The sequence below is a fragment of the Eleutherodactylus coqui genome, chromosome 7, assembly GCF_035609145.1.
Source record: "Eleutherodactylus coqui strain aEleCoq1 chromosome 7, aEleCoq1.hap1, whole genome shotgun sequence".
NCBI lineage: Eukaryota > Metazoa > Chordata > Amphibia > Anura > Eleutherodactylidae > Eleutherodactylus > Eleutherodactylus coqui.
This window is the reverse complement of record NC_089843.1, coordinates 147,631,098-147,650,767: the sequence shown is the minus strand read 5'-3', so window position 1 is coordinate 147,650,767 and position 19,670 is coordinate 147,631,098. Positions and strand designations below refer to the sequence as shown.

Here is a 19,670-nt window from a genome sequence, read left to right as displayed (position 1 = left end):
CCCACGGTGGAAAATCCCTTGCAATATTCCGTCGTGGCCGTTGACAGGCGGCATTAAAGTAATGGAAAGTCTCCTGAAAAAGATGATAATTGATCACCTAACAAACAGCAACCACCTGTCGGATCCTGGACAGCATAACTTTACTGAGGGAAGTTCAAGTCAAACTAGTCTTATTGATTTCTTTGACTATGTTACAAAAGTGGTGGATGAAGATGGTGCCGTGGATATGGTCTATCTGGATGTAACTAAAGCCTTTAATACAGTGTCACAGAAAGAGCTGAGAGATAAATTAATTTAAGCTTCTACTTATTCAGAGCTTAGGAGTCCAGTGGGCGGTTCTACTCAGTGATTGACAGCTTTTCCTGTAGGACTCTGTATATGGAAATAACTGTCGATCAGTGAATAGGACCATCCAGTCAGAGACGATAGCACCTGTCTTAATTCTATTGTGGGTAAAATGTTTAAAGGGTTTCTAAGGGATGCCATTCTGGAGTACCACAAGGTAAATAGCTGTATAACTCCATATCAGCATGGGTTTATGAGGAGTCACCCCTGTCAAATTAAACTGATGAGCTTCTATGAGAAGGTAAGTTCTAGACTGGACCGGGGAGGACATTGGATCCTGTATATCTTGACTTTTTCAAAGTGTCTGATACTGTGCTGCATAAAAGTTTGGTATATAAAATAAGGACGGTTGGTCTGGGCGAGTATGTATGTAAGCAGAGGGTGGTTATGAAAGCTACATACACTGATTAGATCACAGGTACCAGTGGGGTACCACAGGGGTAAGTATTGGGCCCTATTTTTTTATATATTTGTTAATGACCTGGTAGAAGGATCAAACAGTAAACTATCAATATTTGCAGATGATACAAAATTATGTAAAGTAATTAACACAAGAGAGGATGCATGGAGATTGCAACAGGATCTAGATAAGTTGGGGGTTTGGGCCGAAAAGTGACAAATGAGGTTTACCACTTATAAATGTAAGGTTATGCACACAGGCAGAGGAGATACATGTCACCATTACACACTAAATGAGAAACCACCAGGCAAAACTGACATGTAAAAGGACTTGGGGATTTTAGTTAACTGTAAACATAACTTAACTGGGGCAACCAGTGTCGAGCACCTGTTACCAAGGCAAATAGGATCATGAGGTGCATCAAAAGAGGTCATGGCGCACATGATGAGAACATTGTTCTTCCTCTTTACAAGTCACTGGTCAGACCACAAGTGGAATATTGTGGACAGTGTTGGGCACCGCTACTCAAGAAGGACAAATCAGAGTTTCAGCGAGTTCAAAGGCAGGCAACTAAATGAATGAATGGAATGAGCGGACTACAATACCCAGAGATTTTATCAAAATTGTGGTTATTCCCTTTACAAAAGGGGCGACGTAATAACTATGTATAGCTATATCAGGGAACAATACAGAAATCTCTCCCATCATCTGTTTGTACCCATGACTTTAATAAGGGCAGGCGCTCTACGTCTAGAGGAAAGAAGGCTTCTACACTGACATAGAAGGGGGTTCTTTACTGTAAGAGCAAAGAGACTATGGAACGCTCTGCCTGAGGACATGGGGATGGTGAACTCACTAAAAGAGTCTAAGGCCTCATGTCCACTAGAAAAATACAATCCGTGCAGAATCTGCCGCGGATTTCCGTGGCGGATTCCGTGCGGACTTGCTTTAAATGGTATTTTTTTTGCATACAGATATCCGCACGTGAAAAACGCAATTCTTTTAAAATGCCATCCGCGGGTGCAAAAATCAATTTAATGGGCAGATTTAGCTAGCGGACATGAGGCCTAAGAGGCACCTGGACACCTTTCTCGAGCTTTACAATTAGTGACATGTTATAGTCACTTATTACTTCAGAAGGATCGGTGATCCAAATATTATTCCAATTACCAGACTTGGAGTCAGGAATATTCTTTTTGCCCTAAATGAGGAAAATTAGCTTCTACCTCATTGGAAATTTTTCTTTACCTTCCTCTGGATCAACATTGTGGAGTAATAAGCTGAACTCAATGGCATATGTCTTTTTTCAGCCTTACATACTATGTTATTGTATAAGACTGATACCATTATTCTCCCATAGTGATGCATGGGATCTATTCTCTATTTTTAAACATTTTCATTTTAAGCATATTAGCATTCAGCATCAAAGTCTGTAAATTAGTAGTTTTACCTTCTTGTGATTCTTGTAAACATTTCTATGAGCAAACCCTTTCCCACAAAGTTTGCACTGGTAAGGCTTGTCCTCGCTGTGTATTATTTTGTGTGCGGTCACTTGATCAAGACGTTTGAAGGACTTACAGCAAACCTCGCAGGTGTAGGGGCGCTTCTCTGCAGAAAATGATTGGGGACATTTAATCTGTTGTTCATTGAGAAGGAGGTAGAAGATGAAAGGCAAACAGAGTCCGCTCCAGAGAGACTCTTGCATTTAAGTCAGTCCAATTAAGATTAACCAATTAGAAAAGCATCAAATGCCCTTTTTAACATGATGGTTCATAGCGGATGGAATAGCGAGACACTGCCACATTCTTCACAATAATCTTCCCAAACCGACATCGCATTAACTAGCTTAAATCAAAAGAGAATGACTTCAAAGAAGTCTAACTACAAGATTATAAACTGGGAGATGTGCAATGCATTTATGGATAAACACAAGGAAATTCAAAAGTAACAATTTTGCAAAGAATGGACTTTCTCATCCGCAATACTACACAGCAATAGGCATTCTCTAAATGCTGTTATAATAGCACACTACAAGGCAATAAATATGTGGGAGAGAGGGGGGGGGGGGTTATTACCTGAATGAGTTATCATATGCCGTCTAAGCTGGTTAGCTGATATAAATTTCTTGTCACAGTCCTGACACTCATAGATCTCATGAACCTGCAAAATGAATGTTTAACGATAATTAAAAATGTGATTGTTCTCACACTGCAAGTATTAAGTGCTGGAGAGTCCCCTCTAAGCAACGACCTGATTTCACACATGGCTGCTGCTCCTCAAACATACTGTATCTAAAAACAGAATGCTTACAGAATAAAGGAGGATTCGATAAAGTATAGGGGCATTGAAAGGTTATTCATTATATAGTGAAAATACAATTTTCTAATAAGTATCAATTTCCTATGGTTTGCAAGATCTCTGCTTGCTGTCATTAAATAGAAATCTTCATTGACTACTTCTTGGGGCATATAAGTCTGCCCTGATCATGTGATAATCACACAGATATATGGCTTGTTGCAAGTCACAGATCTGATGGCTGCACTGTCACTGTAACGAGCTGTGCGCCTGTGTGATTAGCACATGACCAGGACAGATTTATACCCCCAGAAAGTAGTCAATGAAGGCAAGCAGAGGTCTTGAAAACCATGTGTAGCCAATACAAAAACTTTTCATTATTCAATTAACAAAGTTTGTATAATTCACTGTATAGCAAAATGCTATTGATGACCTATCCTCAGGAATAGCTCATCATAAAGAAATTCTGTCTAAATATAGACTTCTATGGGAGCCGAATAAAAATGGGAGGTGGAGGGAGTTTAGCTGCGTACAACGCTGGGAAACGAAGGCAGGTGGCTCTATTTAGGCATTAATTGTCATTCCGAGGATTTCTGCTGACCGAGGGATTTCCGTGCTGCAGCGTATTTTTTTGCTGATACGCCACAGTCGCCTAATTTAGATCAGGACTTGATTGCGGCTATTCTTCTTACACGCAATTTTTAGTGGTGATTGGCCGAACGTAAAAACGGATATTGTCGTGTGTAAGAGGCCTAAAGCCTCAGTCACACGGGCGCATCGGCACCTGTACACCGGCGCCGATTCGCCCGTGTGACTGCAGGAAGGAGACGGATGTACCTGCAGACGGCCGTCTCTCTGCAGCGCTGGAGGAAAGAACACATGACCGGCAATGAAGCTGGTCACATGTTCTTTCCTCCAGCGCTGCAGAGAGACGGCCGTCTGCAGGTACGTCCGTCTGCTGGTGTCAGTCATACGGGCGCATCGGCACCGGTGTACGGGTGCCGATGTGCCCGTGTGACTGAGGCCTAAGGCTGCTTTCAGACGTGAATCCGTATTTGATCCGTGTTTTGGGGACGGTAAGACGAAGCTAATGTAAATCTATTAGAGATGAGCGAACGTACTCGTCCGAGCTTGATACTCGTTCGAGTATTAGCGTGTTCGAGATGCGCGTTACTCGTAACGAGTACCACGCGATGTTCGGGTTACTTTCACTTTCATCTCTGAGACGTTAGCGCGCTTTTCTGGCCAATAGAAAGACAGGGAAGGCATTACAACTTCCCCCTGCGACGTTTAAGCCCTATACCACCCCCCTGCAGTGAGTGGCTGGCGAGATCAGGTGTCACCCGAGTATAAAAATTGGCCCCTCCCGCGGCTCGCCAAAGATGCGTTCTGACATAGAGGAGGGAAAGTACTGTTGGTGCCGGAGCTGCTATAGGGAGAGTGTTAGGAGTATTTTAGGCTTCAAGAACCCCAACGGTCCTTCTTAGGGCCACATCTAACCGTGTGCAGTACTGCGGAGTCTGCTTTTTGCAGTGTTGCACTTTTTTTTTTTTTTGTATATCGGCCGTGCAGAGCATTGCGTCCTGCAGTAATTATACATACTCCAGGGCCAGTAGTGGTGGTGAGGCAGGGACAGAAGACATATTTATTGAATATAGGCAGTGGGCCTTTCCAAAAACATTTGTGGAAAAAAATCTATTTGGGCTGCCTGTGACTGTCCTCAGTGTACTGGGTCTGTGCTGGGTGTAGTAGTTCTCCAAATTCATACGCAGCCAGCTAAGTGTTACAGCAGGCTTGCGCAAAATTATTTCCTGGCTCTGTGTTGGCTGTTAAATCACCGCTGTATTCCAGTCCACAGTGCAACAGAGTGCAGTTATTTGACATACTCCAGGGCCAGTAGTGGTGACGCAGAGAGAGAAGACATATACAGTGTATATAGGCAGTGGGCCTCCCAAAAACATTTGTGGAAAAAAATCTATTTGGGCTGCCTGTGACTGTCCTCAGTGTACTGGGTCTGTGCTGGGTGTAGTTGTCCTCCTAATTCATACGCAGCCAGCTAAGTGTTACAGCAGGCTTGCGCAAAATTATTTCCTGGCTCTGTGTTGGCTGTTAAATCACCGCTGTATTCCAGTCCACAGTGCAACAGAGTGCAGTTATTTGACATACTCCAGGACCAGTAGTGGTGACGCAGAGAGAGAAGACATATACAGTGTATATAGGCAGTGGGCCTTTCCAAAAACATTTGTGGAAAAAAATCTATTTGGGCTGCCTGTGACTGTCCTCAGTGTACTGGGTCTCTGCTGGGTGTAGTAGTCCTCCTAATTCATACGCAGCCAGCTAAGTGTTACAGCAGGCTTGCGCAAAGTTATTTCCTGGCGTTCCGTAAGCGAAGTCAGCCTCCAACCACAGGCCAATAAGCAGTACATTTAATTACAGCGTTCTGTTACTGCATTACTGGTAATACAGCATGCTGAGGGGTAGGGGTAGGCCTAGAGGACGTGGACGCGGCCGAGGACGTGGAGGCCCAAGTCAGAGTGTGGGCACAGGCCGAGCTCCTGATCCAGGTGTATCGTAGCCGACTGCTGCGGGATTAGGAGAGAGGCACGTTTCTGGCATCCCCACATTCATCTCACAATTAATGGGTCCACGCGGTAGACCTTTATTAGAAAATGAGCAGTGTGAGCAGGTCCTGTCGTAGATGGCAGAAAGTGCATCCAGCAATCTATCGTCCACCCAGAGTTCTGCGCCGTCCACTGCTGCAACTCTGAATCCTCTGGCTGCTGCTCCTCCTTCCTCCCAGCCTCCTCACTCCATTACAATGACACATTCTGAGGAGCAGGCAGACTCCCAGGAACTGTTCTCGGGCCCCTGCTCAGATTGGTCAGCAATGGTTCCTCCCCCACCAGAGGAGTTTATCGTGACTGATGCCCAACCTTTGGAAAGTTCCCGGGGTCCGGGGGATGAGGGTGGGGACTTCCGGCAACTGTCTCAAGACCTTTCAGTGGGTGAGGAGGACGATGACGATGAGACACAGTTCTCTATCAGTGAGGTAGTAGTAAGGGCAGTAAGTCCGAGGGAGGAGCGCACAGAGGATTCGGAGGAAGAGCAGCAGGACGATGAGGTGACTGACCCCACCTGGGTTGCTACGCCTACTGAGGACAGGTCTTCAGAGGGGGAGGCAAGGGCAGCAGCAGGGCAGGTTGGAAGAGGCAGTGCGGTGTCCAGGGGTAGAGGCAGGGCCAGACCGAATAATCCACCAACTGTTTCCCAAAGCGCCCCCTCGCGCCATGCCACCCTGCATAGGCCAAGGTGCTCAAAGGTCTGGCAGTTTTTCACTGAGAGTGCAGACGACCGACGAACAGTGGTGTGCAACCTTTGTCGCGCCAAGATCAGCCGGGGAGCCACCACCACCAGCCTCACCACCACCAGCATGCGCAGACATATGATGGCCAAGCACCCCACAAGGTGGGACGAAGGCCGTTCACCGCCTCCGGTTTGCACCGCTGCCTCTCCCCCTGTGCCCCAACCTGCCACTGAGATCCAACCCCCCTCTCAGGACACAGGCACTACCGTCTCCTGGCCTGCACCCACACCCTCACCTCCGCTGTCCTCGGCCCCATCCACCAATGTCTGTCAGCGCACCGTCCAGCCGTCGCTAGCGCAAGTGTTGGAGCGGAAGCGCAAGTACGCCGCCACGCACCCGCACGCTCAAGCGTTAAACGTGCACATAGCCAAATTGATCAGCCTGGAGATGCTGCCGTATAGGGTTGTGGAAACGGAGTCTTTCAAAAGTATGATGGCGGCGGCGGCGGCCCCGCGCTACTCAGTTCCCAGTCGCCACTACTTTTCCCGATGTGCTGTCCCAGCCCTGCACGACCACGTCTCCCGCAACATTGTACGCGCCCTCACCAACGCGGTTACTGCCAAGGTCCACTTAACAACGGACACGTGGACAAGCACAGGCGGGCAGGGCCACTATATCTCCCTGACGGCACATTGGGTGAATTTAGTGGAGGCTGGGACAGAGTCAGAGCCTGGGACCGCTCACGTCCTACCCACCCCCAGAATTGCGGGCCCCAGCTCGGTGGTGGTATCTGCGGCGGTTTATGCTTCCTCCACTAAAGCACCTTCCTCCTCCTCCTCCTCCTACGCAACCTCTGTCTCGCAATCAAGATGTGTCAGCAGCAGCAGCACGTCACCAGCAGTCGGTGTCGCGCGGCATGGCAGCACAGCGGTGGGCAAGCGTCAGCAGGCCGTGCTGAAACTACTCAGCTTAGGAGAGAAGAGGCACACGGCCCACGAACTGCTGCAGGGTCTAACAGAGCAGACCGACCGCTGGCTTGCGCCGCGGAGCCTCCAACCGGGCATGGTCGTGTGTGACAACGGCCGTAACCTGGTGGCGGCTCTGCAGCTCGGCAGCCTCACGTACGTGCCATGCCTGGCCCACGTCTTTAATTTGGTGGTTCAGCGCTTTCTGAAAAGCTACCCACGCTTGTCAGACCTGCTCGGAAAGGTGCGCCGGCTCTGCGCACATTTCCGCAAGTCCCACACGGACGCTGCCACCCTGCGCACCCTGCAACATTGGTTTCATCTGCCAGTGCACTGACTGCTGTGCGACGTGCCCACACAGTGGAACTCTACGCTCCACATGTTGGCCAGGCTCTATGAGCAGCGTAGAGCTTTAGTGGAATACCAACTCCAACATGGGCGGCGCAGTGGGAGTCAGCCTCCTCAATTCTTTACAGAAGAGTGGGCCTGTTTGGCAGACATCTGCCAGGTCCTTGGAAACTTTGAGGAGTCTACCCAGATGGTGAGCGGCGATGCTGCAATCATTAGCGTCACCATTCCTCTGCTATGCCTCTTGAGAAGTTCCCTGCAAAGCATAAAGGCAGACGCTTTGCGCTCGGAAACAGAGGCGGGGGAAGACAGTATGTCGCTGGATAGTCAGAGCACCCTCCTGTCTATATCTCAGCGCGTTGAGGAGGAGGAGGAGGAGCATGAGGAGGATGAGGAGGAGGGGGAAGAGACAGCTTGGACCACTGCTGAGGGTACACATGCTGCTTGCCTGTCATCCTTTCAGCGTGTATGGCCTGAGGAGCAGGAGGAGGAGGAGGAGGAGGATCCTGAAAGTGATCTTCCTAGTGAGGACAGCCATGTGTTGCGTACAGGTACCCTGGCACACATGGCTGACTTCATGTTAGGATGCCTTTCTCGTGACCCTCGCGTTACATGCATTCTGGCCACTACGGATTACTGGGTGTACACACTGCTCGACCCACGCTATAAGGAGAACCTTTCTACTCTCATACCCGAAGAGGAAAGGGGTTCGAGAGTGATGCTATACCACAGGACCCTGGCGGACAAACTGATGGTAAAATTCCCATCCGACAGCGCTAGTGGCCGAAGGCGCAGTTTCGAGGGCCAGGTAGCAGGGGAGGCGCAGAGATCAGGCAGCATGTACAGCAAAGGCAGGGGAACACTCTCTAAGGCCTTTGACAGCTTTCTGGCTCCCCAGCAAGACTGTGTCACCGCTCCCCAGTCAAGGCGGGAGCACTGTAAAAGGATGGTGAGGGAGTACGTAGCCGATCGCACAACCGTCCTCCGTGACGCCTCTGCCCCCTACAACTACTGGGTGTCGAAGCTGGACACGTGGCAAGAACTCGTGCTGTATGCCCTGGAGGTGCTTGTTTGTCCTGCGGCTAGCGTCTTGTCAGAGAGGGTGTTTAGTGCGGCTGGGGGAATCATCATAGATAAGCGTACCCGCCTGTCAACCGACAGTGCCGACAGGCTTACACTCATCAAGATGAACAAAGCCTGGATTTCCCCAGACTTCTCTTCTCCACCAGCGGACAGCAGCGATACCTAAACAATACGTAGGCTGCACCCGCGGATGGAAGCATCGTTCTCTATCACCATCAAAAACGTGGACCTTTTAGCTTCATCAATCTGTGTATAATATTCCTCCTCCTCCTCCTGCTCCTCCTCCTGAAACCTCACATAATCACGCCGAACGGGCAATTTTTCTTAGGCCCACAAGGCTCAGTCATATAATTTTTGTAAACAATTTTTATACGTTTCAATGCTCATTAAAGCGTTGAAACTTTCACCTCAACCAATTTTTATTTTAACTGGGCTGCCTCCAGGCCTAGTTACAAATTAAGCCACATTAACCAAAGCGATTAATGGGTTTCACCTGCCCTCTTGGTTGGGCATGGGCAATTTTTCTGAGGTACATTAGTACTGTTGGCACACCAATTTTTTGGGGCCCTCGCCTACAGTGTAATCCAATTAATTTTTTGCCCACCTGCATTAAAGCTGATGTTACATCAGCTGTGTTGGGCACTGCAATGGGATACATTTATGTACAGCCGGTGGGTTCCAGGGAGCCACCCATGCCGTGGGTCCACAGGGAGTTGTAACTGCATGTGTCCACTTCTAAAGAACCCCAGTCTGACTGGGGCATGCAGTGTAGGCCGAAGCCCACCTGCATTAAGCACGACATTACCTCAGCTGTGATGGGCAATGCAATGGGATATATTTATGTACTGCCGGTGGGTTCCAGGAAGCCACCCATGCTGTGGGTGCACACGGAATTCCCATTGCGGAGTTGTACCTGGCTGTGACTATTTATAAAAAACCGCGGTCTGACTGGGGCATGCAGACACCTTGACAGAATGAATAGTGTGTGGCACATAGGTTCCCCATTGCTATGCCCACGTGTGCAGCTCCTGATGGAGGTGGCACAGGATTGGAATTCTCATTGCTTCTGTACAGCATTGTGGGCTATCGCCCCGCCCCTTTTAAAGAGGGTCGCTGCCTAGCCGTGCCAACCCTCTGCAGTGTGTGCCTGCGGTTCCTCCTCATGGCAGACGCACTTATAAATAGACATGAGGGTGGTGTGGCATGAGGGCAGCTGAAGGCTGCGCAGGGACACTTTGGTGCGTGCTGTGGACACTGGGTCGTGCGGGGGGGTTGGGCAGCATGTAACCCAAGAGAAGTGGCAGCGGAGTGTCATGCAGGCAGTGATTGTGCTTTGTTGGAGGTAGTGTGGTGCTTAGCTAAGGTATGCATTGCTAATGAGGGCTTTTCAGAAGTAAAAATTGTTGGGAGGGGGGGGGGGGTTGGGCAGCATGTAACCCAGGAGAAGTGGCAGCGGAGTGTCATGCAGGCAGTGATTGTGCTTTGTTGGAGGTAGTGTGGTGCTTAGCTAAGGTGTGCATTGCTAATGAGGGCTTTTCAGAAGTAAAAATTGTTGGGAGGGGGGGGCACTCTTGCCGCTATTGTGGCTTAATAGTGGGACCTGGGAACTTGAGATGCAGCCCAACATGTAGCCCCTCGCCTGCCCTATCCGTTGCTGTGTCGTTCCCATCACTTTCTTGAATTGCCCCGATTTTCACAAATGGAAACCTTAGCGAGCATCGGCGATATACAAAAATGCTCGGGTCGCCCATTGACTTCAATGGGGTTCGTTACTCGAAACGAACCCTCGAGCATCGCGATAATTTCGTCCCGAGTAACGAGCACCCGAGCATTTTGGTGCTCGCTCATCTCTAAAATCTATATATATATTTACATGGCGTATTTTTCACTGCCTTTTTTTTATGCACCAGCAGCGATTTTTTTTGTGTGTGTTTTTACCTCCGTATTGCTGTTCTTTTCTATTAGGCAAATATGGATAAGTATTTGCCCTTTAGAAAATGAAATATACAGAGGCACGTACTGATCATATATTGATGACATACCATTGCAATGTCATCAGTCACATGTCTGTAATACAGATCTGTAATACGGACGTGTTACTATACACTCCTCTGAGCCAGTGACAGGGCAATAAGACCGTAATTCCATTAATGCTAGAGGCTGATGGGACAGGATGCATTGTATATAAGGCATTGCCAAATATGATGACACTATGTAACTAACATGCAATAAACAATTGAGTTTATTATGAATTCAGCTGTAGCGTCGGTCTGCCTCCTCCTCAGACATCGGTTCCCAAGAGCTGCTGATAGCAGCAAAATTCTGACAGTATTTATATTAAAAAATGTATCATTTTATGTACCCACTGTTTAAGGATATTGCATTGGTTTTTAACCCCTTTAATTGCTGCAAATATAACATAGTATTATTCAAAAACTTACATGCAAGTTTATCTCTGCAATGCTCCGACTTATTAAATTGACCATATATTCGATAATCTTTATATAGTATCCCTTATCTCTAGAGCTGTATAGAAAACTGCAACCAAAAAACTCTGAATTACAGTAAATTAGCATCAAAGGAAGATAAAATGTTATCGTTTAATGCAGTAGATACAACCGCTTCCAAGGATAGGGAACATTAATCAACTGATGACACCAACACAAACCATTCTGGTTTCATACAGTTAATAAGACTAAAATGTATAGGTTCTCCTATTCAAGACGTAATTAAACCAATTTGAGAGCCTAGTGGTTCGTTTACTTCTTTTGATAACATTGTGAAGTGGGATGTTAAGGCAAAGTAAATAGTGTAAATTGGAAAAAGAGAAATGTAGCACTCTTGGGGACATCGTTTACTAAAGCTTTATTCTCCACATCTGGCAGCGTTGTGGCCTGAAACAGGAAACTCAATTGAAAGCCCCAATTTGTTATGCACAATTTGAAGACACACAATTGTAATTAGAGATCTCATTACAAGTCTTTACAATGGACTAATGGTAGTTGGATGACATGAAAATACCGGCATTCTAAATGAAGGGTATTATATAGTATTAGGCTTGATGCACAAAACCTCAAAGTTGTAGGGAACCATTCTATGGCTCATAAACAAGTCTAAGGCCGTCTTCATGCATGGCAGAAATGTTGTTGAATTTCTATTGGCGGAATTGCTTTGGACACTCTGCAGCATTTACAGTACAAGCCTTGTGGAATTTAACAAAATCTCCTTCACGTGGTGTGGAAAATGTCTGCAACGTTTTAGAAAAGCACTGCGGGTGCTAAGGCCGCCTTCACATGGGTAGTAAATTCCTCCGGATTTCCATTGGCAGAATCCGTACAGAAATTCTGCAGTCTTTACAGTATAAGCATGTGGTGCAGAAATTTTCCATGATGAATCCACAGCATTTGTGAAAAACGCTGCAGATTCTAAATCTACAGCATGTCCACTTATGCTGCGGATTGATACTGCAGAATTACACCTTGTAAATACAAGTAAAGGAAAAAAATCTCAGCACTCTGGGGGTATCTGTTATTAAAGAAGAGCGTGATATAATATATTATGTCACTTACTTCACGGAGGTGCTGGTACTTAGGCACGCCCAATCCCAGCAGGCGTATAGATAATGGTCAGCGGCAGTAGTAGTTCCACAAGTTTAATAAAGTACAACGCGTTTCGGCCTTTACAAAAGTAGGCCTTTTTCAAGTACTTTTGTAAAGGCCGAAACGCGTCGTACTTTAATAAACTTGTGGAACTACTACTGCCGCTGACCATTATCTATACGCCTGCTGGGATTGGGGGTGCCTAAGTACAGGCACCTCCATGAAGTAAGTGACATAATATATTATATCACTGCTCTTCTTTAATTACAGATACCGCCAGAGTGCTGAAATTTTTTTTCCTTTGCTTCTATTTCTTTCTCCACCATATTTCATGATTGGAGCACTCTCAGGTCGCTCTCCTGCAACTCATAGGATTTCCATCTGATTGGCGGTTGTTTTTCTTCTTCTTCTTCATATTATTCAAGAAGATCCACAGTACCTTCTTGAGGATATCCTTTGACACAAATGGTTACTTTACTTTATTGATTTATTTCATCATCTATTATTGTATTTCTATTAGCTAATCCTCTCGGAGCGCCGCCTATTAATACCTTTTTCATTTTAAATACAAGTGTTAAACTCTGCGGTTGATCCACAATTAAAAATGTGGGCAAATCTTCACTATCTAGGTGTGGATCTAGCCACCATGGATTTCATGCAGAATTGCTGCTGGTATTCCGCTGTAGGATGCCAACAGCAATTTTTATAGGTTTGAAGGTATCCTAAATACGCAGCATGTCTATTAATGCTGTGGAATTCAACCATTGAAAAACAAGGGTTAAATACCACAACAACTCCACGATTAAAAATACAGCCAAATCCTTTCCTCCTTTCCAGCTGTTTGGAATGACATCATTGAATGGCTGTGATTGGTTAATCCAGCCCCGGCTTTCATTGGCTGACACGGTGCTGGATTAACCAATCAGAGCATTAGATTGCTGAAAGCAGGGTATTCAAGCCCTGCTTCTAGGAAGAACTGCTCTGTCGGCTTGAAGAAGGACGCGGAAGCCTGCAGCAGCAACGGAGACCAGCGCGAGGACTGGATCGTCGGCGGTACGTGAGTATTGTTTTTTCATTTTTACATGCAGCCTAGCTGGGGCTTCTTTTCGGGGAATGGCATATATTTTAAGCCCCCTCCGCCCGAAAATCGGGGGAGGTCTTATTATCAGGGGAGGTCTTATTATCGGGAAAACGCGGTACTTACTTTCCGATGCTCTTGAAGGTTAACTGAGGATGAGCATTTTTTGTTACAAACTGTACACATCAACCTCTTCTTAGAATTTCCTGAAATAAAAGAAAAATACAACTCAAGGAAGAAGAAGAAGGAATAATAGGGAAAGTACTACCGTATGCAACAGACCTATAAAAGTACTAAGGTGAAGTACATATGACGTATCTAAAGGAATATGGGCATCGCCTTCATTTGAACACTACTACGGTGCATTCCTATATGACATTAATATATTGAAATTGCCATGGAGCATTAATATATAACACAACTATATGGCAACAGCATACTTTATGTAGAACATCTTTGTAACAATCACTATTTGAAAACCCCTAAGATATAATACAGACGGTTATAGGGTGTTTACAGTATGATACATAATGTTCTGATGTGTAAACAGAAGGCTTAATTTATCAAAACTAATAGTAAGACTTAGGTTGGTGTCTATAGCAACCAATCAGAGCTCGGCTTTCATTTTGGCAGAACAGTTTAAGAAATGAAAGCTGAGCTATGATTGGTTGCTATAGACAGCAAGAACAGCCTTACTGTTTGGTTTGTCAAACACTTGTAAATGCTCCATTTGGTGCAAAAAACAGTAAGCGACCTCCATAAAATGTACTTTAAATGTAATTACAATAGTTCATGAAGGTTGCATGCTGCTCACTTATTGTTTTCAGTATCAAACACTGAATTGGACAGGAGACGCGATTTTTTTGCACCCCTCAGTATTTCAGTGCCTTCACATAGGTCAATGCAAACTGTAAGGGGAATGAACAATCATTAATATGATTCTTCATCCACCATACACTTCCATTATTGTTTGTAGGGTATCCCTTATTTACATGGGGAGATGTACTGCCAATAATGATGATTTTTTTAAAATTATGATTTTAAAAGATGCAGTAGGGTTATTGCTGTCCTGTTTATAAGCAGAAACGAGCATTAGTATGAATGTTTGCTTGGCCAATTATCAGCCTATGAAAAATGTGCCTTAACTAATAATGGTGACATAGTTCTATTATTACTACAACTTAGCAAATTGGGTAAATTAAAATTTTAGTTCTTGGGAAATTGGAAGAAACTCCAACAATATATAATGTTTTTGAATATCCTCTTTTTAATACAAGCTTTACAAATAAAAATGACTAGACCAGAATCAAGTGTAACCATTTCTATCAAAGCAACTTACTTGCAAAACATTTACAGATGTCCTAGCATGATCGGTTCACAAAGCGCTATTTTATGCAGGAAGGCAGCCATATGCTATAGGATTCAGAGTAACATCTGATTATTTTTCTTAACTGAGATGATTTTCAGTTAGCAGAACTGGTTGATTAGCTGATTTTCCGGTTTCAAACTTGCAAAGACTTTTAGAAAGTATCGAATATCACCTCTTTTTTTCTGATCCCTCTGGCTACTGAATCCAAATGAACCACATAAAATACTTCATACACCAGTAAAATAAAAATACCAGTCTGTTTATCAATGTGCGTCTAGAGTAGAGAGGGGGCAAAGGTTTGGAAACTGGCAGCAGAAATTATAAGTGCTAATCGGATCACAACTTTTGATCTAGATTCCTTTCTTACTTTTGCTTGTTTACCAAATATACCCAAGGAAAACATGTAAACCTGTGGTCTTGCTCCAGAATTTCCGGTATCAAATCCCTGCACTACATACTAGGTTTGTTTTAATGATATAAGGTCAAATCTATTGGGTTAAAGCAAGTTAACCCTTTCCAATCCAATTTGTATCCAGGTTTTCCTAGGGGGCTTACTCTTTTTCTGCCGTTATACAACGGCGCTATATGCTGGCTAAAGCTAGTACTGCATGAGGTGACACGCTGGATAGGCTCCAGAAGCAGAGAGGCTGGCAATATACAGTAAGAGAACCCCGACGGACGTCTTCCAACATCACAGCTGTACAGCCTTAAATCATAATGTCTTTAGACATCAGACAGTGGATTGGAAAGGGTTAAATGGAATATAGAGTAGCTAAAGAGTGGACCGTAGGTGGGGTAATGGAAATTTAGTGGGAAAATTGGGAAATGATTAGGAGTTTTTGTGTAATATTACATGTATACTGGTAAATGCCAGAAATTTCCAAAAACAAAATTCAAGAATTATATGTTCTAAGATGTACAGCAATTATGAATTAGTAGCCTTACAGTCTTTGGAACAGCCATGATAGGGTAATAAATATAGAAGGCTACACCGTGTTTAGAAATGGTAGTTTAAAAAATGTGCTAGAGGTGTTTATAGAATGTAACAGAGGGGGTGATCAATATAAAAAAAGGGTCTGCTATTTTTCTAGAAACAGTGCCACCCTAGTACCTGGTCTGTGTCTGGTATTACAACTCAATTCCATTTAGGTGTCAGTTTTAAATGATGTCAGAAACCTAACTAGAATAATTCAAATCTTGCTTGATTATTGAATCCTGTGGATAGGAGATCCTACTTTATTTCTACTTATTCAACTACTTTAAAGGGGTTGTCCCGCGCCGAAACGGGTTTTTTTTTTTTCAATAGCCCCCCCGTTCAGCGCGAGACAAACCCGATGCAGGCATAAAAAAAACAAACCGTCCAGTACTTACCCGAATCCCCGCGCTCCGGCGACTTCTGACTTACCTTGTGAAGATGGCCGCCGGGATCTTCACCCTCGGTGGACCGCAGGTCTTCTGTGCGGTCCATTGCCGATTCCAGCCTCCTGATTGGCTGGAATCGGCACACGTGACGGGGCGGAGCTACGAGGAGCCGCTCTCCGGCACGAGCGGCCCCATTCAGAAGGGAGAAGACCGGACTGCGCAAGCGCGTCTAATCGGGCGATTAGACGCTGAAAATTAGACGGCACCATGGAGACGAGGACGCTAGCAACGGAACAGGTAAGTGAATAACTTCTGTATGGCTCATAATTAATGCACAATGTATATTACAAAGTGCATTAATATGGCCATACAGAAGTGTATAACCCCACTTTGTTTCGCGGGGCAACCCCTTTAAGGTATATCTGTTGCCAATGTTTTTTCAATGTAATTAGTATGACAGCAGTTTATCATATATTTTCATGAGCACACTCAAGGAGACTGTTTTTATATCTATTGCATCTTTAGTGCTCCTGTGTGTATTTTTCAATCATTTTCACTTTGAAGTGAATTTAATAAGTCAGTTTGTGTGAGCTTAAGTCTAATGGCTTCCATCATCCACCTTAGAGAAAATATTCGCTGGTTCCACCAATTTTGGCGGATTCGCTCAGTATTGTATGCGTATGGGGCCTCCTGACTCTCCCCAGACAGATAATATTGGGGGAAAGAAGGATAGGGTGCCATGAATTTCAATGCTTGATCCTTTAGTTCCCCTTTGAGACAGCAGAAATCTTTAGCCATTCACACAATGGACATAAGGGAACCCATTGATTTCCATGGGGGAGTGTTCAAGGAATGCTTTGTAATATGTGCAGAGGTCATTGTATCAGGACGGGGAAGTGTTGAATTGTCACTATCATCTTTTGTATCCTTTGGGAATAGTGGATACTAGGTATTGTATATATGCATAAACAGAGACGTAGGGTGCTTTTAGACGAAATGATTATCGTTCAAAAAAACATTCAAAATGAGCAAAAGTGAACAATAATTGTTCAGTCTAAATGCGAGCCATTGACTGACCAATGAACGAGAATCGCTCGCTTCTTGCTCGCCATTCATTTTATGCAGGCATAAAAATCATTTGTTTACTTCTCGTTTGGTTTAAACAGTGCTTATTCAGTCATTCACATTTTACAATATAGATTGTGACATCAAAAATTCTTTCAAAATATGTTTAGCATATTTAAACATACTTGATTTATACAATAGGTCATTCTCTAATGGCACATAGATAAAATTCAGAACAGCTGCAGTATGCATTATAGTTATGTAGCGCAGCATATACACTGAATTGAAAGTGTTACACCTAGACAGAGTTGCAGAAAATGTATGAAACTTAGATCAAAGTATCTCCATATGAAGGGTGCTGAATAAAGATGAGCGAGCATACTCGCAAAGGGCAATTGCTCGAGCAAGCATTGCCCTTAGCGAGTACCTGCTCGCTCGAGAGAAAAGGTTCGGGTGCCGATGCGGGTGAGCGGTGAGTTGCGGCAGTCAGCAGGGGGGAGTGGGGGGGAGAGAGGGAGAGAGAGATCTTCCCTCCGTTTCTCCCCGCTCTCCCCCGCAGCTCCCTGCCCGCTGCCGGCACCCGAACCTTTTCTCTCGAGTGGGCAGGTACTCGCTAAAGGCAATTGCCCTTAGCGAGTATGCTCGCTCATCATTAGTGCTGAATAGTTAAAAATTGAATGACTTACGTGTATTAGTATGCTAATTATTGAACCCTTTGTTATGCAAAATGTTACATTGTTTTGGTTTATAAGTTGTAAAGTGTGTTACATAAGAAGATCCTCTTCTGTCCACAAATTGTTGGTGATCAGGTATGCCAAATCGTAGAGTTTGAACTTTGTATACCCAAACGCCTGACTTTGGCAGAGGTCGGATAACTGGTATGTTCAAAATAGGGGCATCATATCTTGAAACCTCCTGAAAGACTGTCCAGAGTGCAATGTGAGGACAGAGAATGGTTACTCAGTGGGCACAAGAAGGCTTTAGTATTTACCGACCAGGCACAGGTCCACGCAAAAGGACAATGCCACTTGAACACTGCCAAATTGTGCGGATGGCTGTTGCTAATAGATGGGCAACTGCTGCATAGATCCAAGCGATGGTTGGAGTCAGAGTCTCACCATGAACAATTGTAAACTGACTGCTTGAAGTTGGGTTGCATTCTCGGACCCCCATGCAGTGTGTTCCGTTAACCCGATTTCACTGCCTTCAACAACTAACTGGTGTATTGCTAGAGGCTATTGGACACATGAATGGAGAATAGTTGAGTTTAGTGATGAGTCCCAATTCTATCTGAGGCAAAGTGATAATCGGCAACATATCCGTTGGTGTTATAGAGAAAAGGCCTACGCTGCTGTGATTTCAAAGTGCCACACAGGTCAAACCCTTGGAGTCATGGTTTGAGAGGCAATGAGTTGCTGGTTATTAAAGGCACAATGACTGCCAGCCAGTATGTGGTACATGCTATTGTCATACCCTTCATGACGAATACCCAAAATAGTATCTTCCAACAAGATAATGCCTATCCATATACTGCATCAGTCAAAAGACAGGCCTTGCAAGTTATCATGACCATGGATTGGCCATTGCAATCACCAGATTTATCCCCACTAGTCTACTGGGATGCCATAGGTAGACGTGTTATGTCAAATGCATCGCAAGGACACCCACCACAAAGTGTACAACTGACTGCACAAGTCTTGCAGGAATGGAAAGACATACCTCAACAAGCTATCTGAATGCTTATTGATTCAATGCCTGTAAGGATCCAAGGATCTTACTGAAACCTGTACCAAACACTAATGAACTTTTGATTGATTAATTCCAATTTGCAATAAGTTTATTCTGAGTATCTACCAAGTTTCATGAAAATCCACCAATTCCTTTTGGGAGTAACGCTCTCAATTTCTACCAGCTGTATTTGTCATATGATTCTATAATGGTTGCTCCAAAAACCGGAAAACAGCATTCTGGTGACAGACACTCTTAAAACCCTTTGAACAAGGCCTAATGTCATGCAGGTATATGTAAGTAGCTATTTTGCTCATATACATAAAGATCATACCATGTACATTTTCTTTGTGTTTTTTCAGGGCATCTTTACTTCTAAATTTCTTCCCACAACTATCCGACTTGCATATAAATCTCACATCTCCTTTGCAGGCTTCTTTGTGTTGGTCAAAGCTGCAATAAAGAAAATGACTGAATAGCAATAAAGAATATGGTGAATCTGCACACTTTAAATTGAGCATGCCTTATAGCAATGGACTTCAACCTGCGTTGTAGGTTCACAACCGCTACAGAGCCACAGGTTAGAGACCAATGCCTTATATTACGAACACAAGTTAACACGTGCATTACCTAAATAGGAGGTAAGGAGGAACTTCTTTTTTCTTGGTTAGATGTCAAAAAAGAACAAGAAGAAGCTTGAAAGCAGGCATGCAAAAAGGGAAGCCAGAA

The 19,670-nt window shown here is 44.7% G+C and overlaps 1 protein-coding gene across 2 annotated transcripts in view; it reads right to left on the bottom strand.

Moving 5' to 3' along the window:
* PRDM5 (PR/SET domain 5) overlaps positions 1–19,670 on the bottom strand; it is a 182,121-nt gene that overhangs the window by 102,006 nt on the left and 60,445 nt on the right. For both annotated transcript variants that reach the window (XM_066573807.1, XM_066573808.1), the window contains 4 exons: positions 19,276–19,394; positions 13,544–13,623; positions 2,821–2,905; positions 2,196–2,353 (listed from right to left, as the gene is read on the bottom strand). In XM_066573807.1, coding sequence (XP_066429904.1) covers positions 2,196–2,353; positions 2,821–2,905; positions 13,544–13,623; positions 19,276–19,394 — 442 coding nt within the window. The remainder of the gene's footprint in view (positions 1–2,195; positions 2,354–2,820; positions 2,906–13,543; positions 13,624–19,275; positions 19,395–19,670) is intronic.